The 27,292-nt window shown below is 47.1% G+C and overlaps 1 protein-coding gene across 1 annotated transcript in view; it reads left to right on the top strand.

Moving 5' to 3' along the window:
- The window catches only part of DOCK2 (dedicator of cytokinesis 2), a 364,075-nt gene that overhangs the window by 89,800 nt on the left and 246,983 nt on the right, over positions 1 to 27,292 (top strand). Inside the window, exons 24-25 of the mRNA XM_036240222.1 lie at positions 8,388 to 8,458; positions 10,165 to 10,271. Coding sequence (XP_036096115.1) covers positions 8,388 to 8,458; positions 10,165 to 10,271 — 178 coding nt within the window. The remainder of the gene's footprint in view (positions 1 to 8,387; positions 8,459 to 10,164; positions 10,272 to 27,292) is intronic.

Here is a 27,292-nt window from a genome sequence, read left to right as displayed (position 1 = left end):
AGCCAAGGATGCTCTTCGTCCGCTGCATGACCTATGACCTTCCGCTGGCCATTCGACCACTCAGAGCCTCATTTTCCTCCTCTGGGAAGCTTTCCTGTCTGGGTGAGGGGTGAATAAGCATGGTTGAAAAAGAGCAAATTGTAAACTGCTCTCCACCTGTGGCGAACTAATACGATTGTTACGGGTTTTGGCTGAGTCTTTTCTCTGGGGTTCTCAGTGTTTGGAAAGCTGTGTAGGGCGGTGTCCTTTCCCCTGGGATTGGACCCAGCTTGTGCTGGTTTCTCTGCAGTGAGTTCACCCCAGAGCCACAGAAAGGGTCTCCGTCTCTCTTTTCATTTGCTCTAAGGGTCGAATGTAGCTTCAGGGATTTACAGAAAACCAGTGACGCTCCCACCTAATGGTATGGTCGTTGAAGTTATCAAAGAGGAATTTAAAGTCATATTCAAACATGGAGAGATTTTGAAGATAAGCTAATGATGTTTTGGGGTGTGAGGAAAGGGCTGATGAGGGAAGGGGGTCAAGGCCATGTGATGTTAGCAAACCCCACACAAGGAATCTTCTCAGACACCCACATTTGCTACAGGAGAAAGAGCTTTGGATTTTGAGCCCAAGAGACGGGTGGGGAATGGGGCACCCACACTCGGGTGCATAATGCCGGGCAAGTCATTCCCGCTTCCTGGGCCTCCGGTTATTCTTCCATAAAATGGGAGGCCGGCTGTCTAATCTCGAGGATTAAACGAAGCGATGGGTGTAAATCATGGTGTACAGAGCCTGTTACACAGTTCAATTTAAATAGTTGTTAATCATTTCTATATCTCCCTCCTTCACCTTCTCGTTAAACAGAAGCTTTGGGGGCATTTCCCTAGAGTGGAGTCAGCAAGGGGATATTTGCGTCCTAATCCTGTCCCACGAAGCCAAACAGTGTTAGGATGCTCAGGATGAGGTTAGATGAAGAAACACAGTTCAGATTTCAGGGAGAATAAACCCACAAGAACCGACTGTGTCTATAGAGGAAGGCCCAGGAGGACTGGAGTCTTGATTATGAGCCTGCATGGGGGAGAGGGTGCTGCGATCTGTCAGTTATGTCTGCCATGAGTTTTGAGTGAGAACACAGAGTGAAAATGTCAACGATTGACATTCCGGGTTCAAACGTTGCACTCCCAGGTGGTCGGCGGCTGATGATGGGAACCCTAATTCGTGCCTGCCTCAGTTCAGAACAGAGCCGATCGGGTTCAGTCTCAGCTCTGTCCACTGTGAGTTCTGGGACTTAAATAAGTGATTTCTTATTGCTAAAGCTCATCAAACTTTTGCGAATGGCTTTCTGTACTTTCCCTCATTGTTCAGCATTGTCACAGCAGCAGCTCACCCAAATGATGAAGAATTTAAAGCCAGCCATTCAAAGAGGGTAGAAAGCATTAAAAACACCTTCCGCTGACGGAGCACCTACCACGCGCCCAGCGTGAAGCTGGGCTTTCACAGACAGCGTTTCCAATCCTGCCAGAGATCTGCTAGGAATCACTGTCTTCAGTGTCCACAGGAGGCTCATGAAGTTAAATAATTAATCCCAAGTTATACCTATTTATAGTGGTGGAGCTAAGATTTCAATCCACCCATGTCTCCTAACTCCAAAGTTAATATTCTTCTCTAAGCCACAAGAAATGGGTTAAGCCAGGGGGTTCCGTGTGTTTTCAATAATGGGCCATATGCGCGACATCCCAGCGTGTGCCTGCCCTGTAAGCATGGCTGGTGAAACTGATGGCAGGTTGGGACGGTCACCACCAGACACATGTGACTTGGCTGTAGCTCAAATGCATGTAAAGGGCGTTTGGAGACATTGTGCAGAGCCATGGGACCTGTTCTCCTGCAGGTCTGCGGTTCGTGTCGTGCTCCAGGTTGGTGGAATGCGTCAAGATAAATGAACAGCTTGTCGTGTATGACATGCTCCCTTGGTCACTCTGATTACGACTCATGCTAACGAAGCCACTGGAATGTCCAGGAGGGCAGGGAACCCTCTCTCTTCTATCTCCAATATCTGACCCACATAGTAGGTCTTTTGGCTGAATGAATGAAAGAATGAATACCAGCTTCCACCTTTTTATATTTTAGTACTTATTATGTGCCACGCATTGAGCCCAAAACTTTACATATATTGTTAGCTCATTTGATTTTCATAACAACCACCTTATTGGCATGTGGTCTCTTATCTGTGCTTAGAGCGGTTGAGTGACTTATACCACAACGAGGAAGTGGCGGGTCCGGGATTCGAATCCAGGCTGTGGAAGTCCAGAGTCTGAGTTCCTAATCCCAACCAAAGGGTCCTTCCATTCAAGACCCAATCTTCTGGCGAAATGCCAGGTGGGTAAGCAATGAAGATGAGCAGATGTCTACCCTGCAGTCCTGAAGGCGAGCTAAATGAAGGATGCCTTTCTTTCCCCTCTTTCCATTGTTAATTGCTGTAAAATGCTCAAATGTCCGAACGAAGGGAAGAAAGTGGGCCGTTGTTGAGAAGTGGGCTACAGGCTGCGGGCTGAACCCTCAGAGGTGGCAGAGGTGAGACACACCATTGAGCAGCAGGCACCGGAGTGTCACCTCAGGTCTTTAAATGAGTCTCTAATCGATTCCCTTTCTCAACCACGTACCCCATACTCAGGGTTCATGTTTGGGAATGATGAAATGTTGTTCCAATGAGGCTGCTGTGGTTATCAGGACAGCTCACATTTTTTAAATTAATCTTCACATCAACTGGACAAAGCAGGAACTTTATCCCCTTCGTCCTCCTGACAATGAAACTGGAGCGCACCGCGTTGACTGCCCCAGGTAGCTGTGGGTACGAGTGAGCCGGCTGGACTTGAGCTCAGGCAGTCTGCCGCTTCGGCCACGCTCAACACCCCACATTTCTGCCTCCCGCCGAGCTCCAGGGGCCAGCGCAATGTGGGGTTGCCGAAAGCATGGCGGCTACGGGTTCCAGGACCCCCTTCCTGTGAAAGACGAGTGACCGGACCGAACGTCCCGAGAGCTGCGTGCCCCCATCTCGTCCTGCTGTGGTGAACTTCTGGGACGTCGTTTGCCCCGTTTCCATGGACCTGGCCACCCGTCCCTGGGCCAGAACGAAAGGGTGGAAAGCGGCGGTGATGGGACTGTGGTCTGAGCGCCTGCAGGAGAAGGTGTCCCGCGCTTGCGTAGCCCTGTGTCTGCGTCGTCGCACAAGGTGCCCTCGGGCTGGAAGGCTGCCTGCTGACGCGGGACGGAGCACCGTCTCCACGAGGCACAGAGTCTGGAACCTCTCAGACCAGTGCCCTTGGAGACTGTGAGAGTGCCCATGTTCTCTCGTCGTCGTTGTCTCCACACGTTGTTGTCTTCCAGTGGCCCAGGTTCATCGGTTCCGGAGAAGTTCGTCCAGATGGCAATCATCCAGGTGTCCTTCTGTGACTCCTCTCTGGGCGGTGAAATCCCATTGCTCGGTCTGCCTCTGACTCTCTTCCTGGGGGCTGTGCCTGGCCTCTGGCAGAGGGTCCGGAATTGATGATTAATAGGAAATTCGCTTGTCATCACAGTATAAACTGATTAATGACCCAGCACATGTTTTCCTGGCGGCCATTCTTGCGGCTCCCACACAGGTGGTGAGGCAGATCCTTAACTTAAGGGATGTCAGAAAAACTACCTTCTTTCAAAACTATGGTCATAAAGAAGGGAAGGTACTTTATCTGCCCCACCTCCCCACCCCCAAAGCAGCCTTCTCTCCCTTGTTGAAATGCCACTACTTACCAAGATGGAACCTGGAACCCTCTCCTAAGGCAGGATGGGCGGTAGTAGAGTCTGGTCCGCAGCCTTGCTGTGTTACTTAATAGCTATGTGGCTTCTGGCAGAGTATGTAACCTCTGTGTCATGGTTTCCTCGCTGGTAAAATGAGATGATAGTGTCTACTCATAAAGTAGATGTAAGAATGAAGCAAGATCATGCATGTAAAGTATTAGATACATGTAACATTTCCAATAATAGATGCCATTTTAAAACCCTATGATTAATAATTCTATTATATATATGTACTTTCCTATGACACACACACACACACACATATGTTCATATAGAAACAGAAACATACCTGTCTGTTTTCCTGAAATATTACATGTATTTCAGGAAAATATGGAACGTATGCTATGGAGTGAAAGCAATAACAGGGCAATATTATGTTATGTAGAATAGTAGTATCAGTGAGAATAAAAATAATAGTAAAAGTAAAGTGGCACAGTCCCAGGAGGCCAGCAGGTCTGGAGAGCCGAGCTGTCTCTAGTTCCCAGGCCTTAGAAACACGCAACAGGTGGGAGCCTCCAGCTGGCCTCAGGGCTGAGCTGCTGTGCCCTGGGGGAACCTGGCTGCTCCCACCCTGCCCGGGTGTGTCTGGGCTGTGAAGGGAGGACTGTGTGCAGACGAGAGCCCCACAGCCAGGGCTGCGCTGTGACAGTGTGGCTGTGACCGTGGACTTGGCAAACTCCCTGTGTGTCCCCGTTGGAAAAGGAGACACAGTCTGGACAAGATGGGAGTTTCATGCTCTCCCGTCGAGTTGATCACACCCTCTGGGTCTCCAGTGACAACCTTCAGTCTGTTTTCCTTTACTGCCAGCCCAGAGCTGGGCAGCTGGGCAGCTGGGAAGGTGGGCTTCTCCGAAGCCGAGAGGCTGCTGCAGGCTCCTGGTGCTGCTGTCTGAGGCTCCGCCCCCTAAGCCCCGGAACGAAGCACAGCTCTTGAAAGCCATCAACTGGCGACACTGAGGTCCTGGCTTTCCCCAAACTGCTGAGGGTTTGTTTCTGTTTTTGTTCTCTCACTCGGGTCTTGGATATAAGAAATACATATGACAGCTTGTCCAGGTTCTTGAGAGGTGATGTACGGAGAGATCCAGCGCGCACTGCTTTGCGGGCTCACTGCCTGTCGGGCATTACAGTAGGCACACGATGTGCTTGTTCCACATCATTCCGCTGTACCCCATGGAGATGCCGAGGCTCTGGGGCAGAACTGGGCCTAGCACATGCCAGGGCCGGCTGGAGCACTGGGGTTCCGGCCCGTGTCCCCGTGGGCCCAGAACTCTGTTCACTGGCCTAAGAATGGGTAGAAGATAGAAGGGCTTGGACCAGCCTTTTTCAGGGCATGTGCCTCCGCCTCCCGTGTTGCTGAGCATGGACTGAATTGGCAGCCCATGGGGAAGAGCAGCCCACAGGTGTGTCTGGTCTGGTCTGGCCGGTGTGGTGTTAACACAGTGGGCCAGAATGACTCCTTCTGTGGACAGGTGTGCATCCACACACGGCATCTCTTCCCACTGGCCTGGGCGCCTCATGTCCCTTCTTTGTGTTGCTTGCTTGGCCCTGCAGGCACCTGCATTGGCTCTATCTGCTTAGTGTTTCCTGGTCAAGAGGGCCCGATCAACTCGGTTGGAAGGCACTGTGTACCATAGCTACCTGGAGGAATGTCAAAGAGCATCTTGGCATATTAAAATTCTGCAAAGCTATATAATAAAATATAAACTCACTGGCTTATCTTTTCTTAAACCAAACTTTCCCCAAATTATTTGATTGCAAATCCACCCCCCCCCCCAAAAAAAACCACAGAATACCTAACACCATCCTATGGGACAAGGGTGTCCCAATAAAAGTAGTTTTAGAAATATTGGCTTTTGAATCTTGTTATCTCTTGTCATCTTGATTTGAAAGAAAAAAATAGAATAAATCTCTAGACACAAAATCCAACAACTGTAAAGAAGTCTGACAAAATACAAATTAAAATCTTTGTGTGCAGTGAAAGATATGACAAAGTTAGACAACAGCAGTCAAACTACAGGACAAGCAAGAGAAAAGTTTCGTGATAATTCTCACCGCACAAAGGGTTAATATTAGCAACACAGAAAGAATTCCACAAACCAATGAAACATCACCCAAAAGTAAAATGGGGAAAGAATATGAACAGGCAATTTAGTTAATACAGATGTTCAATAAATATAGAAAAGGTGCCTACCTATACTAGAAACCAAAGAGTTACAAATTATATATTGATTGACAAAATTAAAAGGATTTGTACACTAGAGGTAGCAAGTTTGCAGGGAAAGGAGTAGAAGGAGATTAGACACCACTTCTTTCCAAGGTGATACGACACAGTCTCCTAAAATGTATAAGTATATACATTTGTATATATGCATTCACATTTGGAAACACCAATTCCTCTTCGAGCAGTCCGTCCATCCTACAGAGAGTCTTACACATATACAATGTACATGTCAAATATTTTCTTACTACATATTTTATAATATAGAAAAACTAAGGGTAGCATGGAACCCATCTGTAGAGGAGGGCTTAGAAAGGCATGGTGTACCACACGGACATCACCGCGCGGTGGTCAGAAATGAAGGGAGTGCGCCCTGTGGTCTGATACGCAGAGATGCCAGGGGTATATGTTTCGCTGCAAAAGCGAGTTGCAGAACTGTATAAATTACATGTGCACATGCACACACGTGCACACACACACACACACTCATGCATAGAAAGCAGTGTGGAGAGTAGGGATTGGGACTGAGATGGAGTTGTGGGACTTCAGGGACAATTTTCCCTCTATTGCTTTAACTTGTGTGGACTTTTTTTTTTTTTACATCAAACATTTATCACTGACTTTAAAAATTGTATTGAGTCTATTGGGGTGACAAACATGATATAGAACAAGAAAAAAAAAAAAAGTACGTAGTCAGAGAGAGACAGTTGCTATCTGAGAATCTGAGCGAGGTGGGCATGTAGCTTCAGGGCTGGAGGCTGGCTCTACCTGCGCGAATCTGCATCTTGGCTCCCCCTCTTGCTGACTTTGTGACCTCAGGCTCGTCATTGAATCCTGATGCACTAGAGCTTCCTTATCTATGAAAAAGGCATTTCCCTTGTAGGGCTGAAAAGGTGTTTTAACTGAAAATAAGAAGCCAAATGAGAGTCAACCAGTGTGTATTTGGAATAAAAAAGAATTGCAGTTCTTGGAACACAGATTGAGGCAGAAACCCAAATCGTGTCTGAGTCCAGAGTGAAGGCCAGGGGCTTTTATGAGAAAAAGGAAGAGGCATGATACATGCATAGAAAACAGGAATTTCTATTGGTGTTAGCGAACTGAGTTACTCTAACCATGCATAGCTGGTTGCTGGTTCTTTCTGAAGAGAGTCCATAGATGTGAATCCCTGTGGTCAGTCCTTGTGCTTTTCCTGTTAGCTTTGCAAACAGTTGTCGGTAAGACGATGTTGGTTTGGCCCAGCCTAAAGCTTATTTTGCCCAGTTCAGACATTCCGGTGGTTCAGGATGGAACAGGTGCTGGGCGGCTCTGGCTCTGTTTTGGAATGGCCCGGCTCACGTCATTTTTCACAAAGGACTAAAAGATAATCTAACAACAGTGTTCAGCATGCTTTCTGCCCCACCGCAAGTTCTCAAGACTAGCCATATTCACTTATGTTAACTAAGAAGCTCAACTGTATATGGCTAGGATAAGATTTTCTTTAAGACAGGAATTTACACTTTTTTTTTGGTCTGACTATAAAAGGGTAATACTTATTGACTATAGAATACTTTAGAATATACAGAAGAGAAAAAAAAAAGAAAATTGAAAGGGCACACTTCCACTAGACTCTTAGACATTATCTTCCAGTCATGTGACTTACAACTCCTTCTAGAGAAACGTCAGTCCCCTCTGCTGCTTACAAATGGTATTGTTCTATGTGAGGGCGGGTGTGCCTCCTACCTCTGGACACATCAGGTAAAGTGCAAGAGGACGGAATAATCCACAATGCCCAGTTCCCCAAAGCCAGCTAGTGGACCAAGCTGTGCCCACAATTGTTTACAAATTGGCCAAGGAGAGAAAATATACACAACTCAGTCCAAACCATCCCTGCCACCAACAGAACAATTCAAGCACACCACCTTGCAGCAATGATAGAGGTTACTATCTGTTGAATACTGACGTATGCCTGGCTCTCTCACTTACATTATTTTTAATCTTCACAATCCTGCAAAGTGGGTCTCATTTCCTGAGTTTTACAGAGGAGGGAACCGCGAGGTCAGAGAGGTTGAATGTTTTGTCCAAAAGCCGCATGACGTGCTCCTAAGTAGCACGAGGATTTGACTGCAGATCTGTGTAGCTTCAAAGCCTGTGGTCTTTCCGTACATCACTGCCCCCTGGAAGGCAGAGCAGCCTGGACTGACTGTATACAGAGCACAGGCTGAGGTTTTACTCTGCGTACAAAGTCTCGACTCACTGTAGCGGTGCCCAGGGTGCAGGCTGGTTCTCCCTTGGTCTGTGTCCAGTGGCGAAGAATCCTCCTCACCACGCGGGGTTGTTGGACGTGGGCATCGCTCATGTTTCTTTCACTTCCCACCTAGGTGGCGGCTTTGAAATACATCCCATCTGTGCTCCACGACGTGGAAACGGTCTTTGATGCGAAGTTACTCAGGTGAGAGCTTCTGATGAACATTCCTGGGCTCTGTTATCAAGCCGGGGACTCCGCGGGAGAGGAGGGCTCCTGTGGGGAATTCCAGACGGGCACTCAGCTCGGGGACCGAGTGGACACGTGGTCAGGCTTCCCACAGGGCCTCCAGCGTGGGCGTTTTCGGGGTTGGTTTTGTTGTGTCAGACTTGGGTGAAAACCAACTCTAAAATAAGCATCCTTCTCTGACGACACAGATGTCACAGAATGCAGACACGTACGTTGAAAATTGGATGTTTGGTGTGAATGTCTTCATTTCACCCAGGCTCGAAGGTTATTTGGGGTTTCAGTCTTGGCCCCACGTGCTGTTTGGCTCTCTCCTTCTTCACCCCATGCCTCTCTTGAGATGAACACGCCATCTGAGCCGGGCATGTCGTTTCTTCCTCTTCCTGTATTCCCTTACGTTCCAAGATGACATATAGGAGATTTTTTTAACTTTTCATGTTGAAATAGCTTCAGATTTAGGACTTAGAAAACAGTTGCCAAGGTAGTATGGAGTTCCCACCTGTCCTCCACTCAGCTTCCCTTAACGTCCACACCTCACGCGAGGAAGGCATATTTGGTGCATTTATCAAAGCTGAGACATTGACCCGGTACAAGTCTGTTCACCAGTCTGCTGCACTCCACACTTCATCCGGGCCCCACCAGATGCTTTTCCTTTTCTTTTTCTTTCTTTTGTTTAACTGATATTCTTTTTCTGTTTATGTGACCATTTCTTCTGGCTTCTTCTCCTCTCTCTTGTCTTAAAGTAAGTGTTATGTTCTTGGGGACGCTCCCTCTGTAAATGAATTAAATGTCTTCCCCAGCCCTGCACCATCAGTCTCGGGCTCCACTCCCTATCTATTTTCTTCATTGCTTATGTCACGCGTATCGATTTATTGACTTCTGTGCTGTACGCGGGCCTCCGTTGGAATGTAAGTCCCACCCCATGGGGACCGCGTCCGTGCCCCTTGCGTCCCCACTGCTCTGCGCATTGCTGGTCACACATCACGTAGATGCTTAGTAAGTACTCGAAGGAGTTGAGTGCACCCAGGGAGCTCGTTTTGGAAAGCCCACAGCGGCTATAGTTTTGTTTCAGTGGTATTTTTATTTTCACTCTATCCGGGCAGAGCTATCTTCTCTTTCATGTCCCAAATGGGTTATAACTGACAACATTTTATACTTTTTAAAAAATTAAGGGCCTTGTTCGATCTTAAGACTTATCATCAAGCATTACTAAGCATAAAACAGCAGTCAATAAAATGATATGGTAATGAAATGAGAATCTGGTTTGAACCCCTGTTACTTTAACCCCATTCACTGTGTAACCTTGGGAAACCTAGTTAACCTTTCTCAAACTTATAAATACTTATCCAACCTGTAAAATTAGGATACATATTGGAGCTATCTCATAGAGTTGGCTCTGAGTTTTAAACGGCATCATGGATGCAAAGGGCAAAGCATGTGCTCAGGGTTCTTGGTATTACTTTTCAGATTTTCACATCTCTTTGAGTGCTTTTAGCGTTCGGCATGAAGACCAACTGCAGGTATTTATCGAAGGTTTACTCAGCACCCAATGCTCTGCCAGGAACCAAGGAGCCAGGGAAGCTGGAAGTCTGGGGATGGGCTGTAGTGGCCACGAGGTGGGAGACCTGGTCTCACTGGCTCTCTGACTCCCGTTCTTCTTTCCCCAGCCAACTCCTGTACGAGTTCTACACCTGCATCCCGCCCGTGAAGCTCCAGAAGCAGAAAGTCCAGTCCATGAATGAGATCGTCCAGAGCAACCTCTTTAAAAAGCAAGGTGAGTGCAAAGCATCCTGGCGAGGTGGGTGGAGCCACGCACCCCACGTGCTCCTCACGGGGTCCCGCTTGGCTGGACCACAGCAGAGGAGCCGCTGAAAACCAAGACATCAGAATGTAAACTGACTTTAGGGAAGCTTAGGTTGCAGCGTCTGTCTCTCCTGAGAAGCTTTAATGAGGTGGTAAATCTGGAGTCAGATGCTTTGGCTTTTCTACTATCCAGTTTTTCCCTGCATGGCTTATGCTTGCTTTCCTCAGCTTGAGGAGACACAGGTGAAGTTCCTTTGGGTCGAAAGAACCTGTAACAGGGTTGTTCTCAAAATTTCCAGAGTGTAAGAATTAACCGGAGAGCTTATTAAAATGTGGATTTCTGCAACTCATCTCAGAGGTTCTGGCTGAGGAGGAATTTGTTTTCTTGTTTAGTGTTTTAAAATGTAAATTGTCATGAATAGGTAATGCATTTACATGGATCAAGATGCCAGGGTATGGAGGGCACCACATGCAAGAGGTCCCCGACCTGTGCATAGCCCCTCGGACCTCTTCCCTAGAGGCAGCTGTCGTGTGTGCTTCCGGGGACACCCGGGGCCCCCCTCCAGATACACGCATTCCCAACCATTCCTTTTACCAACACGTCGTTTGACCTCTGAGGGTCCATGGGCCACAGGTCTCTGCGTTCCTGCACAGGCAACTGCAAATAGTCCACAGCTAGGTGGCCCCATGCCGTCCCCACCCATGTCGTCAAGTGCAGCGGTACACTGCACGTGCTGCCTACTCTTTCATATTTGTCACGCGAATAGTAGCGTGTTAGACCACCGCGCTGTGTCTCCTTCCCTCTCTTCACGCATTTCCTGGAGAGCAGGGAATGACCGTGGGTTTGAGCAGGAGTTGTGGTCAATCCTCTGCTCACCCACACTGACCCGGGCACTGTGGTCCTGACCAGCACTCTACTATCGGGGGCCTGGCTGCCTTCGAGGTGGAGAGCTGGACAGCCACCCCTCCTCCAGACCCCACCAGCCAGCACGGAGAAGCCATTGTTCTCTGTCCCCCTCGCCTCCAGCCACACTCAGCGTTCCTGACGCCACGCCTCTCTGTGAGGGTGGAAACAGTGACCCGCGAGGGGAGCCAGTTTCCCGGAGCCTAGGATCACCCCTCTCCGATTGTAAATTCTTCTCTGACCATACTGGTGCCCGTGATAAAACGAGAAACAAACTGGGCAAGAAATAAGAGGACTTAGAAAGCAGAGGTTCTGTCGTCTTCCAGCTGGAATTTATGTGCAGAGAGTGAAGCTTGAATGTTTATGTAAATTGCCAGGTAATTGCAGAAACATTCGGGAGCCACTCCGCCTAAACGTTTCTTTCCCAACGGTTGACGTGGTGCATCTGAAATCGCGCGGGCCTCCCTGGAGCTGCGGAGGGGAGGAGGGATGGGAGGAAGGGGGTGCTGTGATTCAACACCCACGTCTGTGGTTTCCGGACTGTTTAGGCAGATGTGTGACAGCAGATCAATGCCATGCATGTAGGGCTTGTGTGAGCAAAGGGGCTTGAGCAAGGTGATTGGAAACGAGTCCTGGTAAGTCGGCTGCATTTCTCGTATCACTAGTTTTGTTTAAGTGAGTGCTCCATGGTTGTCAAGTTCTGACGTCCACATCAGAATAAACTGCCCTCTCGCTGAGAGCTTTGAAACACGCCTGCCCCTCCTGCCCTGGCAGGCCCTTCTTGGATTTCAGGTGGTGTCACTGTAGAGATGAATCGAGTCCCCTCCTAGGGACGTGACGAGGACGACTCTGGCTGCATACGGTGCTGCGCAGGCATCAGAGAGCGGGGCTACTTGTCTTCTTCCTTGTTCAGAGCCGCCGTCATTGTTAGGGGCCCCACTTAGCATCAAGGCCAGACGGAGCGCTGGCACCGTCCTGGGTGGGGCACGGCTGCCACTTCCAGCCTGGGGCAAGTCGGAGCCACGCCTTTAAGGGAGCCTCTTGTCCTGAGCTAGGCAGTGGCCCTGAGGGTTAGCGTGATCACAGGGCGAGCGGGACAGCCGCTGCTCACCAGTCCTGCTCAGCTCTGAGTTTCAGATTCAGTAAAAACCCTCTGCTTGCCGTTAACAGACAGAAGGCCAGCCCCAGTGTTGTCCACAGTTACAAAAGACATGCAAAAGCTGAATCTTCGACACATACAGACACTAGACGTGGGTGAACAGAGTGCTCTGAGGACCCATGTTAAAGAGGAGCCAATATGTTCTCTCTCTCTCCCATTTTTTTTTTTTTTTTTGTGGGAGGCAACCAAATTTTTGGTGGCCTTGTTTCGACAAGGCAGACTATAAATTAAAAAGAAAAAAAGAGGCGCCAATGGACAACCCGTCTCTGGCTTGGGCTCGCGTGTGAGAGCAGCATGCTCTATGCACAGCTGAAGGCGACCCCTCTCCCGCTATTGATTTGCTAAGTGAACCCTCTTCTCAGAAATAACCCCAGAGAGAAACAGCTCATCCACCTTCTTAGTGAACGCGGTCCGAATGCACGCGTGCTTTCTGGGTGTCTATGGCTCTTGGGTGCGTGCTCTCCTTATACCCTTCAGTAAGGTGAGTTTGCTGCCTTGGCCAAGCCTGAGCTGTAACAAATTCCCTGCTGTTCTCCTGGCGAAGTGTCCTCGGCCTCAGGGAAGGGACTTGCTTTGAGCCTGTACTCATTTCACCACCAGATGTGCACATTGCCTGGAGCCTTGTCAGTGGTCAGCTCGTACTCTCAGCCTTGGACATGGGCATCAAGCCCAGCGCCGGAGGCTCTTATGCACTTTCTGAAAGTTGGCTGACTATCCAGTTGGCCTGTCACCAGGAGGATGCTATGGAGAAGGGGAGAAGGTTTACTGGTTAAGAGTACTGGTTCTTGCGTCTCCCTAGGCCTGGGTTGGATTCCTGACTCAGCCTCTAATCTGCTGTGGGGCTATAGGCAACTTACTTAACTTCTCTGAGCCTCAGTAAGCGCATCTATAAAATGGGAAAATAACAGCAGTGTTTGTCTTAGAAGGTTGCTGTGTGGGCTAAGGAGACGGATAGTGCATTTAAAGTGCTTATCCCAGCATGATGTCCCATTCAGAGCGGTCACTGTTAGAGCCAGTGTTGTGGTTATTATTATTTCTGCTGCTCCTTCTATTCTCCCAACCTCCATCCGAACCTTAGATTCTTGCACTGAAGGAGTCCCTTCATGTTTGATCGTTGCACGTGACCCTAAGCTAAGCTTCGTTTCCTGGGACCTACGTGTTTTTCCTCGGGGTCTGAGAAAAGCGGGGCTTACTGAGTAAAAGGACCTGGTCTGTATATGCTTCCCATTCTGGCTTTGAATGGTTTCTCCAATTTTTAATTCATTTGCCTGGAGTATTTTACAGAGGGCCCATGCTTGTCTGGAAGAAGTGCAGGTCAGGGCGAGATGCTTATGGTTCCTCACTTCGCTGTTTACCTTGCTGCAGCCTCAATGCAGTTACAGAGTGTGGGACACCTGACAGATGTCCTCTATCCTGATTGCTCCTTGGGGTTCTTTTAAAACACATACACACATGCACACACTCTCCCCCTTTTTTTCTCTCCTAGAGGCAATTCACCTCAACTTTTACTTGGCTTGTGATCTTGAATGAATTACTTAATCCCTGTAAGTTTCAATTTCCTCATCTGTAAAGTGGGAATAATCACAGCATGAGTCTCACTGGCTGAGGTTCAGACTTAGTGGCATAATGTGGCTTGTTAGTCTGAGGTAGGAGGGCATCAGGAGTCACAGCAGTCCAGGTTCCACAGGAGTGGCTGGCCCCGTCTGAACAACTGCAGGGTTAGTGAGAAGAGACTGGGACATCTGTGCAGACTAATTTGCTGTCTTCTCCAACCCCAGCTCAGACTTGCCTGGTGGTGATGATGGGAGAGAGGAGGAATAGATAGACCCTGGGAAAGCTCTGAGGGGAGTCTGTAAGGAAACCAGACCTTCTGATCCCTTGGAACAGATTTGTCCCTGTGAGAACCTAATCTCTAAGTAATGTGTCTTTTTAGTCTGATGCTAATCAGATGCACCATCTGGTTCAGTGTAAACTGCTTTAGGATCCACACTGCTCGCTTTTCTCAACTTCCAAAACAAACAGAGAGGGAGAGGGAGGGAGGGAGAGATAGGGAGAGACAGAGAACAGAGACACACAGAGAGATAGGGAGAGACAGACAGAGACAGAGAGACAAAGACAGAAACAGAGACCTGACAGAGATTTGGAAACTCTTCCAGTGTTTATGTTCAGCCAGGGGGTTTTTCTTTGGAAACTTTATTGAGCTGTTCTCTGAACACAAAGCATAGTTTTCCCTTTATCGAGATACTGTTTCCTTCTTCCCTTCTTGTCTGTTGCCCACAGTATCTGGAGCTGCTGGGACCTCAGTTCATAATGGGCTGGGCAGCTGCAGGGGTGAAGCCCGGCACCATAAGGTGTTTCTCTTTTCTAATCATCACATCTCCATAGCAAGGGTTTGGGAAGAGAGAAAAGGCCTCCAACTCCAGCAGTCATGACTTTGCTTGATGAGCTGATGTAACATCTCTGAGCCTCCAGGGTTCCACCTCGGAAAATGTAAGTAGGAATGTTGCTGTTGGAATGTGGACTTCTGATTCAAGCTATGCTTGTTTATAATCCTGGCTTCGTCACACAGTAGCTGTGTTCTTTTAAACAAGTAACCTCTTTGAGACTTGGTCTCTTTAGCTACAAAAAATGGATAGTGTATGTAAAAGATGTAGCAAAGTGCCTGACACAGTTGCTGCTTATAAAGGCATCTACTGTATTACCATAATAACCACAAGAATAATAATGACATCAATATCTTAAAGGGAGAGACTTATATTAATTAAATGTCAACTATATAGGTACAATATGAGACAAACATATATGTAAAATTCTTACAACATCTCAATTACATAGGTATTATTATCTCTGTCTTATAGATGAAAAATTAGTGCCTAGAGAATCAAGTAACTTTTATCCCAATTCAACCAAAGATTGCACAATATATTCAGGTACTAGTGTATTGGGCCATTGGATGCTGGGGTAACAAATTGATCCCAAAATCTCAATGGTTTAACAGCGTAAAAGTTTGTTTCTCTCTTGTATAAAGTCTGATGAAGGTTGTATACTCTTTGTCCCTCCAGAAGCTATGTGAGCTGATACCCATGACCTCCCACAGCGAGGAAGAGAGGGAGGGAGGAAACACAACCACTCTTAACCACCTCAGTCTGAGAGTGACATCCACTGACTCCATCCACAGTTCATTGGCCAGAACCCATCACATGTTTCCAACCTAGCTGCAAGGGAGTCTGGGAAGGGGAGACACACACCTGGAATATTTGATGAGCACCCTCTTTGTCATTCACAGGGAGTGAGCATTAGAGCTAGATTCAGAATACAAGTCATGTGAATAACCAGGCAGTGCTAAACACTAATGTACATGAGCTCCTTCACTGCACAGCTGTGTGACCTTGGGCAAGCCACTTAACCTCTGTAGAGTAACTGTATTGTGATTTTTCTGGAGCTCTCCTGATGATGGTAATCTATGATTTCAAAAACAGTTCTCTGATTCACAGAAATATTGCTGAAGCTTTCTAATGCCATTTAGTGCCTAAATACCCTCCTCCAAGATACTGCCCTCAACACTTCTAAATGTGCACCTAAACAGGGGACCAGGACGAGACTGTTTTATAGAAAAGTCAAACAGAGGAAAGAAGATTGCATGATGACCTCACAGTCACAGAGCCAAGCTCAGAGTCCTGGAAAAGGTTACATGCTGGAGCCAATTTATTTCTTAAATAAAGAGCTGTTGAGTTTTGAGGACCTATATTTTTCTTGTCAGAGCACTTGGAGGCATCAATGATCTTCAAATGGGGATTTGGTCCTCCCAACTCCAGTGTTACAAAGCCTCATCCAAGTCCAGAACGCCCCTTCTGCACTCCAGAGATCTGAGAAGGGGCCGTCCTTCACATCTCTTCCCCTTTCGATGTGTCTGATCACAGAATTTGGTCTCAGAAAGAAACCTTCAGATCCAGAATCAGAGAAGACAGTGATTTAATAAGCTGAAGACAAATCCAAGAGAGGTTTATGAAAGTGTCTTTTTTTTTGGCTGAAGTAAAAAAGAAAGGGCTTACAATCAAAGAAAAGAATCCCTTTTGAACCTCCAAAAATACTTAGAATAGCAGCTTAATGACATTGTTAAGTACAGTTTAATTGGGCAGGGGGAGGAGGCTCCCAGATCACTTCTTTAATGGCAATCCAAATCAAGTCTTCTGCAATTAAAAATAATAATAATTTACATCATTAAAGCTAGAGAACAGCAAAATTAGGCTGCCCTTACACTTTTTTTTTTTTTTTCAATTCCTGGTCCATGGGGTTATTTTTCAGTTTAAGAATGATTTTTTGTATAAGTGGAAACACATGTAATGAGGGAGTTAATGTAAACCTTTCCAAGGTTATGTTTTCTCCAATTTTTTTTGTTTGTTTTCATTATGAAATTATAGTCATGGATGGTTCAAAATATAGTGAAGCAGGTTTTAGAATGTTCTGAGGCTTTTTAGGTTGATCTGTTTAAGTTTTATTTTGCTGATATTTTCCCCTAGCATCGTTTTAGAATAGAAGGAGGTTTCCTTAAGACCATGTACAGTTAAATTGAAAACCAGCTACAGAGTCATTTCAATTCAATTAATATTTATTGAAAATATAAAAATGTAGCAGTACTGTGCCATGGGGAATATGAAAGAAACATAGTAATAAGTAGTTTCATGGCCACCATTTATTTAAGCTTTATTTTGTGCCTGGTGCTGGGCTAAGCTTTTCACACATTATCTCCTTTCATTATGACACATCCCTGTAAAGTGTAGGTATTAATATCCCCATCTTACGAGTGAGGAGACTGAAGGCCAGACAGTTTGAGAAACTCGCCAGCAGTCAGACACCAAGTAGCCTGTCGGGGCCTGGAATCCAGCTGGGGTCTGTCCGATTCCAGAGTGCGCTCTGTATCGCTGTGGGAACAGAAGGGTTTCTGCCCTCTCGGGGAGCTCCCAGTTGGGAGAGGAAAGATTTTACCCCCCAAATCCTCACACTTGAGCCCATATAGGCCATGAAAGTAATGGCCTTATCAAAGGGGGACCTTATCAAATATCTATGTCTAACGTCACCTTCAGTTAATTTTTCTACAACAGATTTTCCACTTGCCCTTTAAACACATGAGAACTTTCTTCACTTCACAAAGAAGTGTGACTCCTTTCGTTCTTTCCTAAAACAGTGCCCTTGGGTCAGTCTGCCGTGTCCCCTCTTTGACAGAGACAAGTACACGGGTGGAAAGGACGGCCGCGCACCTGCTGAGGGTGGGGAGTGAGAGGGAGCGGTGAGGACTGGGGCGGAGTGTGCTGCGTGTACAGGGTGGCTGCGCGTCAGCCTGTGCTTGTTGCTGTGCCGTTGTTTAGACAAGAAGTGCCTCAGAGAGATTTTTATGTGAAATCCGATTTGTTTTAAAACAATATAGTCCAGCCAGTGTGGCTCAGTGGTTGAGCATTAACCCATGTACCAAGAGGTCACCAGTTCAATTCCTGGTCAATATGTCCAGGTTGTGGACTCGATCCCCAGTGGGGGTGAGCAGAAGGCAGCTGATTGATATTTATCTCTCATCATCAATATTTCTCTCTCTCTCTCCATCTCCCTTCCTCTCTCTCTAAAAATCAATAAAAACATACTTTAAAACAAAAATTGCAAGCCGAATAAACCCACATATGAACCCAGGGCAATAGCCTCTGGTGTAAATTTGTAACTTACAAGGTTTAATAAATTTATAGGGTTTTCGTAAATTTATTATAAATATAAAGGTTTATTTATAAATAACCCTTTAAGAAGGGCTGTTACCAGAATTCAGTGAGAACAGTGCTTTTGAAACTTTGGGAACAGGTTTATGGAGAAGGCAGGATGTCAGCGAACATTAAAGAACAGTGAGTTTGATAAAGGCCTTCTCTGGCGGAGTCTGTAGGTGACCTTGGCAGGTCTGAGCTGGAGCATGTCTGGCTGCAGACCAGTGCTCTTTGAGCCTCAAGAGGACTTGGGGTTCTTCTTTGCCTGACATGCTCCCTCGCTAATGGGGGAGTCGACCCACATCACTAGCCCAGTGTGGGAAAACATGACATTTATTGTTTATAGAAATTAGTGTTATCAAAATGCTATGAGTTGTGAGCTAGAATATTTGGAAATAGACAAAAGCATTCATGGTCTCATGATTTAGAAGCAACAATTGCTTATTCTTCCTCTCTTTTGTATCTTATTCTTTTATATAATTGTCATAATGTTTAACCAGGTTTGTGATCTGCATTGTTCACTGAGAATTATTGGGAACATTTTCCCATGCTGTTTTTAAGGACTTCATGGGACTCTGTTTTATAGATAGGCTATAACCGATTTCACGATTTTCCCACTTAGGAGAATTTGGGCTCATTTAATTTTATGGTAGAAAAACTTCCTGGAATCCATAGCTTAGTAGACAAACTGTTGTCCTCTTTGCTCATGATTTCTTTAGTGTTGGGTGTGACTCTCATCCAGCTTTCTCAGCTCCTCTCTCTCTCTCTCTCTCTCTCTCTCTCTCTCTCTCACACACACACACACACACACACACACACACAGGTATTTTGTTTCTCCCAATGCAGACCGTGTTGTCCTCTCCTCCGGAGTTGGAGGGGCATGATCCAATACGGGAAGAACGTGTTTTTACAACGGAGCCGTCATCCTTGATGGTGGAGTGTGTCTGTGCATGGACATTCTCTGCAATACCAGGCACTTAAATGCAACCACACTAAGAACCCTCATTAGCCCTGGGCAGCCAAGGTGGCTTTGCTGAGTGCGACATCCTCCAGGCTGGAGCAACTGCCCAAGTGGAGCCAGACACCAGAGCAAAGAGGGAAGCCAATTACCCAAAGGCAAATGAGGCCCTAATTATGGCTTGAGCTAAGGAGGGTGAAATTATTTGAGGAGAGACATCCCATTTCTGAAGTAGGCACAGCACGGCACAGTTGTTCAGAACACAGGCTTGGACCAGGTCCTGATTTTCTTGCCTTAACCAGGACACTTCACCCCGAGGAGCATCTAATTCCTCACCTGTCAAATGGAACAATGTAGGATGCTTACCTCATTGGTTTATTGTGAGACATAAACGGGCTAATGCCTACCTGAGGTGCAGTGGGGCCTGGTACTCAGAAAGGGCTCATCGGTGCAGTAGCATCACCGTCAATAACTAGTATTCGTCTTTGTCATCAGCTGACGGCGGAACAGAGTGTGGAACTGGAATTCAGGAGATCGAGATTCTCGGCCCTGCAGGTTTCTATTTATTCCAACTGGGAAGCGAGGGAATCTCTGAGTCTCAATTTTGTTTGTCTCTCAAGTGAGATGCTTGGATTAGGGGCCACGGCAAGTGTGTGGACCTATGTGTGCCAAGAACTAGAGATCACTCTCTTCGTGGAGCCCCACACGAGCCCTGTCTTAGAGGTTCTATTATTAGCTCCTCTTCGCAGATGCTGAAGTTGAAACTGAGGAAGCTGGGATTCAACACCAGGCTTCTAACATCTGCACTTCGCTTCGCTGTCCGTGTGTCTCAGCAGTCTCTGTCGCAGCGGGCGATGTGCTTGTGGGTCGGCCCCGCTCGAGGCTTTTGAAGGACAACAAAGGTGATAAACTTCAGAGCTGTGCTCAAAGTGCACTCATCTCTCTTGTACTTAATCCTCCCAGAATTGTAGGCAAAGAAAGGTCCAGAAGGAGCCTCCTGTTAGACTTTGGGCACGCTCCTGATACCTGCACTCTGTTTAACATTAACGAAACCGATAAACACTTGTTCTACGTGGGAAGTGGGTTCTTTTGAGAGTTACCTGAAGGGTTGCATGTGCTTCCATGCACTAAAGAGTTTAGCACACTAGGGAGATCAAGTATCTGAGCCAGAAGGGCCGTCAACAGCCAGCTGCCCAGAGACAGTCAAACTCAGGTCTTCAGTGCAACTTTGGACGGACAGCAAGCCGGCCACTTGCGGTCGTCTACTAGACAGTGCTGTGTCCCTCCCTCCTCCTCATCTGCCCCTCTGCTCCGGAAGGTTGAGTGTCTCCTCTGACTCTACTGGTCGCCCACACACCAGTTGTTATCACCGGGAGTGGGACTCGGGTGTGGCAGTGTCCTCTTTTATTCTGGTCCAAGGGCACATGTCAGTGTCTCAGGGAGGTGGCAAGGAAGTTCATTCATTTCCCATGCCCGTAGTTGGGCCGGGGTTGGGGGACATCTCTGCTGTTGCTGGCTCTCAGGTGTCACAGTCTCTGCAGTAAACCCAGGTGAGCCATCTGTGGTGATAGTTAGGTGGTGGTTCAGGTCCGCCCCGTGCCCACTCCAGTACCCCACCAGCTTCCAGCTGTGCAGGGTTAACCATCTCCCTGCCGTCGTCTCCGAGTCTGTCTCTGTCATGGCTGGGTCACTGTCCTCACGCAGTCCCTTCTTTAAATCTGGGGCCTCACCGCTGTCCTGGAGGACCTGCCTGCTGTCAGTATCAAGCCAGGCTCTCTCCTCTGCCTGTCCTCTCCAGCTCCCGGATGTGGGGTAGGGGTGGCGATGGACTCTAGGCCTCAGAGAGAGTGGGGCTGCAGGAGTTCATCCCGTGTCATCGTCCCTCTCAGAGAGAGCGACAGCCAGTTTTCTTTCTGGGTCATCTGAGACGCAGGCACACCTTGCCAGGGTGAGCATTATTTTTTCTCACACAGCACAGTCTAATCTCATTTGGGGGAAGCATATTTCTCTACTAATGTGGCTTTGGCCTTGGTCGCCTTGGATTAGCCAGCCCTGCCATCACTCCGCTAAGAAGCTTTGGCTCCTTCCCACCCAGCCTGAGCCCGTTTGCCTCAGAGCTGCTGCTCTGGCTGTAGCGGGTTCTATTACCCACAAGGGACAGAGTTGGCCTTGATTGGACTTTTTAAAGTAAGCACACCCTCTCCTCTCCCCAATAATAAATGTGTGTGCGTGCACGTGCGCGTGTGTGTGAGACAGAGATCATTCTAGCACACCTTCCCCTTGTGAGATCTTTGTAGGCTCCCCAAACAGATGGGAAACTTGTCAACCCCTCCTCCCATGGTGAGTTAAAAGTTGCCACCCAATGTCTGGGCATCTGATGTTGGCAGCTTCTGGCCATGCAGTGGGTCCCTCGGTGTACACTGGTTTATAATACGGCAGACAAGTGCGGTGAGAACCCTCATGGTCAGGGGCTGGGGAGGTGCCCCTCCTCCGATGCTTCTCAGTCTCCTTGTGTTTGCACAGTGCCACCTTCTCGGCTTCAGCTGAAGAGTATTTTCTCGGTATTCCAAATCATCGGCACTGAGTAGGTATTCAAAACGTGTTTAACGGACGAAGGAACAGTGACCTTAATGGAAGGAAGATAACAGTGCGTTGGAGAAAGCACCACACATTAGAGGGGTGAAACCCACGTCCAGGAAAGCTACTAACAAGCTGTGTGACCTTGGACAAAGCACGTAACCTCTCTGGGCTCCATTCTTCACGTGCATGATCAGAGAGCTGGAGTTCTAAGTTCCTGTCCATCTCTGATAGCCACTGAGTCTGCAACTGCCAGAACAACATAGAAAAGAGGTAGCGACTTCAAGTACAATTAAAACTGCTGGCAAAGCTTATTGTTACCCCGGGGTTTGGAGGGCACTAGTGCCAGCCTGACATGAAAGACAGTGAAGGAGTGTCCGCATGTATCCTGGGCAGCGTGCTGCCCACACAGGCTGCAGACAAGTCCACGCTGTGTCATTGAGAGGTTCGTCAGGACGGGGTCTGCGTTTCCTGGCACGGGAGAGCTGAAAGAGGGGGGCAGCTGTCAGGTCGATAGAGCCCCACTTGCAGATGGGTTTTTCCCTTCATGCAGATATTTCTGTGGGTCTCAAAGCAATTGCTTCTCATCAGGCTTGCCCCTGCCCATGTCCCAGATTTGCCAGGACCTGTGTGTGTAGCGAGATGCTTGGTTTGGTTTGGTTTATGGGGATTCTGAGCTCCCCTCTGGTGGCAGCCGCACGTTTTAAAATCAATTACAGTCCAGGGAGCAAGAGAGGCCTGTGCTGAGAAATCCTGCAGGTCCCAGTTGCCTCCCAGGAAAATTTGTGGTGTTCCAGGGGCCTACAGTGAATTGCAAATCTTGATAGATAGTAGGACCTGCTATCAGCGAACAGCAGAATAGCTTGTACTGTGGTTCAAAGGAAACGGAGAAAATAATTCTCTGAGCACATGATATGTTATCCCCACTTCCTAGTTCATCATGAGGTCTCTGGCCATATACAGCAAGAGACAGCCCCTGGGGTTTGTGGGTGGAGCGGAGAGGGCTTTCCTGCTCTCGTCCCCCAGACGGGCAGCGGCTCTGGCATCCAGGCCGCCCTGGGCCGGCCTTCTGGCAGCGTCTTGCTCCCCAGACCTGGATTTAAGCAGCTGCTCCCTTTCCCTCTCTTGCCAACCTAGGGGGAATGCCGGGGAGCCCTCCCAGTGTCTCCTGTTCCTGGTTGGTCTGGTAAGTGGGCCATCCTCGGCACGCACGGCTGGGCGATGCAGCTCTCCCGCGCTGCTCCGTGCCTGCGGGTCAGAAGTGAGGACCACGGAGACGGGAGTCTGTCCCGGAGCAAATCCAGTCAGTCAGCAGCCACGCGGGCTGAGTTGTCAGCAGCCACGCAGGCTGAGTTGTCAGCCCCCATCCAGCGTGGCTCTGCCCGCTCTGGCCTAGGGGTGTGCAGCCACGCTGGTGGCTCGGTGCCATCCCTGCGCTCACAGTACCCAGACGTTAGCTCTAGTGTAGCTTTGCTTTCACCTCAAGACCTGCGTCTCTGACTGCCTCTCTGATGTCTCAAATGCCCCACAGGAGAGATCGGGCCACCTTGGTAATGAAGAGAGACAATATTTAGGACAAGTTTTCCAATTCCATAAATGTCTATGGATTCCTGGCTATAAACAAAGCATCGAGTAGCCATTCAGAAAATAAAAAGTTGGCAAAAATAAAGTGAAGTCCTCAAGGAGTTTTCATTTGCAAAAAGGCACTCTTTATTAAAATGCAGGATGGATATTCTGCAGTAGAAACATGAGCAAAGCGCCTCAGGACTTGAGAAGAGAGGGCTGGATGGTTTTCAGATCTGTCTTGTTTGTAACATCTAAAATGCTATTTTAAAAATGCAAGAAACACGAGAGCTTCAGAACTGTGAATATTCATCCTTTTCTCAATTTATTGAACTAGATTTTGGTAACCTTTGATTTCTTTTCCCCCATGATCTTGACTTTCGCCTCAATGTATAAAGAGGGTTTCTTGGATGATCTTTTTACCAGAGACTTGTTGAGTTCTGGAGACGACTTCAGGGTTCATTCATTGTGTTTCGCAGTCTGAGTATGTCCATCAGGGACTTCGGAAAAGTCACGTCACTTCATTGCTTCTCAGCTTATCTGGAAAATGAGGACAAGAATAGGGTTGATGAGAATATTAAATGAAATCATGCTTAGCATATTCCCTGGATGATAAAAATGCTCCATAAGTGGGAGCTTAAAATGAATATAATTATTATTTTTTCATAAATTATTTATCGGTAATTATTATATTCATTTTCATTATTATCAGTTCAGAGTTGGAGTCAACGTAGAGCATTAAAAATTAAAAGTTGCCTAAATTGACTCTCTCAGAATATTAAGATAGGAAAAAAATAAAAACTGTGTAAGAGGAGATATATGTATATACACACATATATATACACACATATATATTATGATAATAGTTATTTTTTATAATTTTTATAGGAACCTTGTAGTTTGTCATTCTTTTGCAGATGAAGAAATTTGCTTAACTACATCAGATCTTTCAAATGAGCACTCTTACAGTTACTTAGCTTGTTTTTTTTAAATTATTTTATTTAATTATTTTTGTTACAGATGTTTCTCCTTTTTCCCCCACTGATATCCCCCTCCCCCACCCTCCCCGCCCTGTCCCCAGCTTTATTGTCCATGTCCACTGTGCATGCATACATGCATATAAGTTCTGTGGTTTATCTCTCCCCCCTACCCCTCTTCTGGGGATTGTCAGTCTGTACCCTACTTCCACGTCACTGGGACTACCCCATTCCTCCGATTGTTATGTTCATTATATTCCACAAATAAGTGAGATCATGTGATATTTGTCTTTCTCTGCTTGGCTTGTTTCGCTTAGGATAATGCTTTCCAGATCCCTCCATGTCATCTCAAAGGATAAGAGATCTTTCTTTCTTACAGCTGCATGATACTCCATTGTGTATATGTACCACAGCTTTTTTATCCATTTGTCTACTGATGAACATTTGGGCTGTTTCTAGAACTTAGTTATTGTAAATAGTGCTGCTACAAACATGGGGGTACATATATTTTTTCTGATTGGTGTTTCAGGCTTCTTAGGGTATATTCCTAGAAGTGGGATCACTGGGTCAAATGGAAGTTCAATTTTTAATTTTTGCTTTTTTATTTTTGTTTTTTTAATATTGTTTTCCATAGTGGCTGCACCAGTCTGCATTCCCACCAGCAGTGTACTAGAGTCCCCATTTTTCCACAACCTCACCAACACTTGTTGTTTGATGATTTGTTGATGGCGGCCATTCTGACAGGTGTGAGGTGATACCTCATTGTTGTTTTAATTTGCATCTCTCTGATGATTAGTGACATTGAGCATTTCTTCATATGTCTCTTAGCCATTTGTATGTCCTGTTTGGAGAGGTGTCTATTTAGTTCCTCTGCCCATTTTTTAATTGGGTTCTTTGTCTTCCTTTTATTGAGCTGTAAGAGCACTCTATATATATTGGAAATTAACCCCTTATCTGATGTATCATTGGCAATTATGCTCTCCCATATAGTGGGTTGCCTTTTGATGGTTGTTTCTTTTGCTGTGCAGAAGTTTTGAGTTTGATGTAGTCCCATGTGTTCATTTTCTCCTTTGTTTCTGTTGCTTTAGGTGATGTATCAGTGAAAATTCTGCTGTGTATGATGTCTGAAATTTGTTGTCTACTATTTCTTCTAGGATTTTTATGGATTCTTGAGTCACATTTAAGTGTTTTATCCATTTTGAGTTTGTTCTTGTGTATGGTGTAAGTTGATGGTCTAGTTTCTTTTTTTTTTTTTTTGCGTGTAGCTGTCCAATTTTCCCAACACCGTTTATTAAAGAGGCTGTCTTTATTCCACTGTATGCTCTTGCCACCTTTGTCAAATATTAATTGAGCATATTGTCTTGGGTCCATTTCTGGGTTCTCTATTCTGTTCCATTGAGTACCAGGCTGTTTTCATTACAGTGGCTTTGTAGTATAACCTGAAATCTGGTAATGTGATCCTTCCAACTTTGTTCTTCTTTTTCAAGATTATTGAGGCTATTCAGGGTCTTTTTTGGTTCCATATGAACTTTTGAAATATTTGTACTAGTTCTGTGAAGTATGTCGTTGGTATTTTCATGGGGATTGCATTGAATCTATAGATTGCTTTGGGTAGTATGGACATTTTAATGATGTTGATTCTTCCAATCCATGAACAAGGTATGTGCTTCCACTTTTTTATATCTTCCTGTCTTCCTTTTGTCAATGACCTGTAGTTTTCTGCAAATAGGTCTTTTATTTCTTTGGTTAATTTTATTCCTAGGTATCATAATTTTTTTGCTGCGATGGTAAATGGGATTTTTTTTAGTTTCTCTTTCTGTGACTTCGTCATTAGTGTATAAAATGCCGTCGATTTCTTGACGTTCATTTTGTATCCTGTTACTTTGCCAAATTCATTTATTAAGTCTAGTAGATTTTTGATGGAGTCTTTGGGGTTTTCTATGTATAGTATCATGTCATCTGCGAATAATGACAGTTTCACTTCCTCCTTTCCGCACAGGCCTCTGTGGAGCCCCAGGTCCCGCCGCCGGCGGCTGGGGTGTGCTGCTGCCCCATGGGGCTCAACCCCTGCTCAGCTTTTTGGGGGTGGGTCTCAGCCGCTGGTCTGTGCTTCTGTTGCCTGGGGATGGATGTCTGCCCTCCAGCCTCTGTTGCTGGGGGTATATCTGGCCTCTGATCAGGCTGCTACTGTGGGGGATGGTGCTGGGCTCCAGGCTGTCTGTGGCTTCTGAGACCGGCACCTCGGGAGCTCCACTACTGTGCACTACTCTGTGTTGACACAGGGTGTCCACTGGTCCGATGGTGCCAGGTGTGCTGGTGGCTCAGGTTGCTGGGCCCTGGCCGCTCCCACTGCCTCCTCCCAGGGAAGACCTGGGATCTTCCAAAATGGGGGGACCTCCCCGCGGCGCAGGGAGAAGGCCCTGAAGGGCCGCTCACCGCATAGCCGGCTGCTCCGTCCACAGCACAGGGACCTTCTGCTCCACATCTCTGCACTGCTCGGGTTTGGTCGTCCACCTGCACGTCCACTCACACTCGCTCACACACTCACACTCTCTCATGCACTCACCCTCCCTTGGTCCTGCCCGCCGCTGTCTTCCTTACTTAGCTTGTTTTTAACTACTAATCTGGGCGGTGGTGGTGTGTGTGTTTTCCCCTCAGTCTGCTTTTCTCTAGGAAGGGAAGATGAGCCTGATTGAATCAGCGTCCCCTATTACTCACCTGGCGTAAACTGCGCTCGACCCGGGCAAGTGATGCGGTGGTTTGTAAGGCCACGTTGAAAGGCGGCGCTTTGCCGACTGGCTCTCCCCGCCGAGGGATGTGCGGCCCTGTATCCTGGACAGTCCGCTTCCGTTGTGCCTGGAGTCCAGTCGATTTTATTGATTTTTTTCCCCCACCACAACAGCTTCAAAAGGCTTTTTTTTTTCTCCAAAGTAGCTGATCTTTTCAAATCTTTGTGATTTCTCCCTGGTAAGACTTTCAGATAACAGGGTAAATGCAATCAACAAGCACATACTTTAGATGATGATGAGATACTGTAGCGCTCTAGTTCAAGCTTTCGCAAAGCACAGACACGCAGAGCTGAGCGCGTCCTTGGAGAGATTGCCCAGTCGAAC

The sequence above is a fragment of the Molossus molossus genome, unplaced genomic scaffold (assembly GCF_014108415.1).
Source record: "Molossus molossus isolate mMolMol1 unplaced genomic scaffold, mMolMol1.p scaffold_m16_p_4, whole genome shotgun sequence".
Classification (NCBI taxonomy): Eukaryota; Metazoa; Chordata; class Mammalia; order Chiroptera; family Molossidae; genus Molossus; species Molossus molossus.
This window is presented reverse-complemented; position numbering and strand designations above follow the sequence as displayed.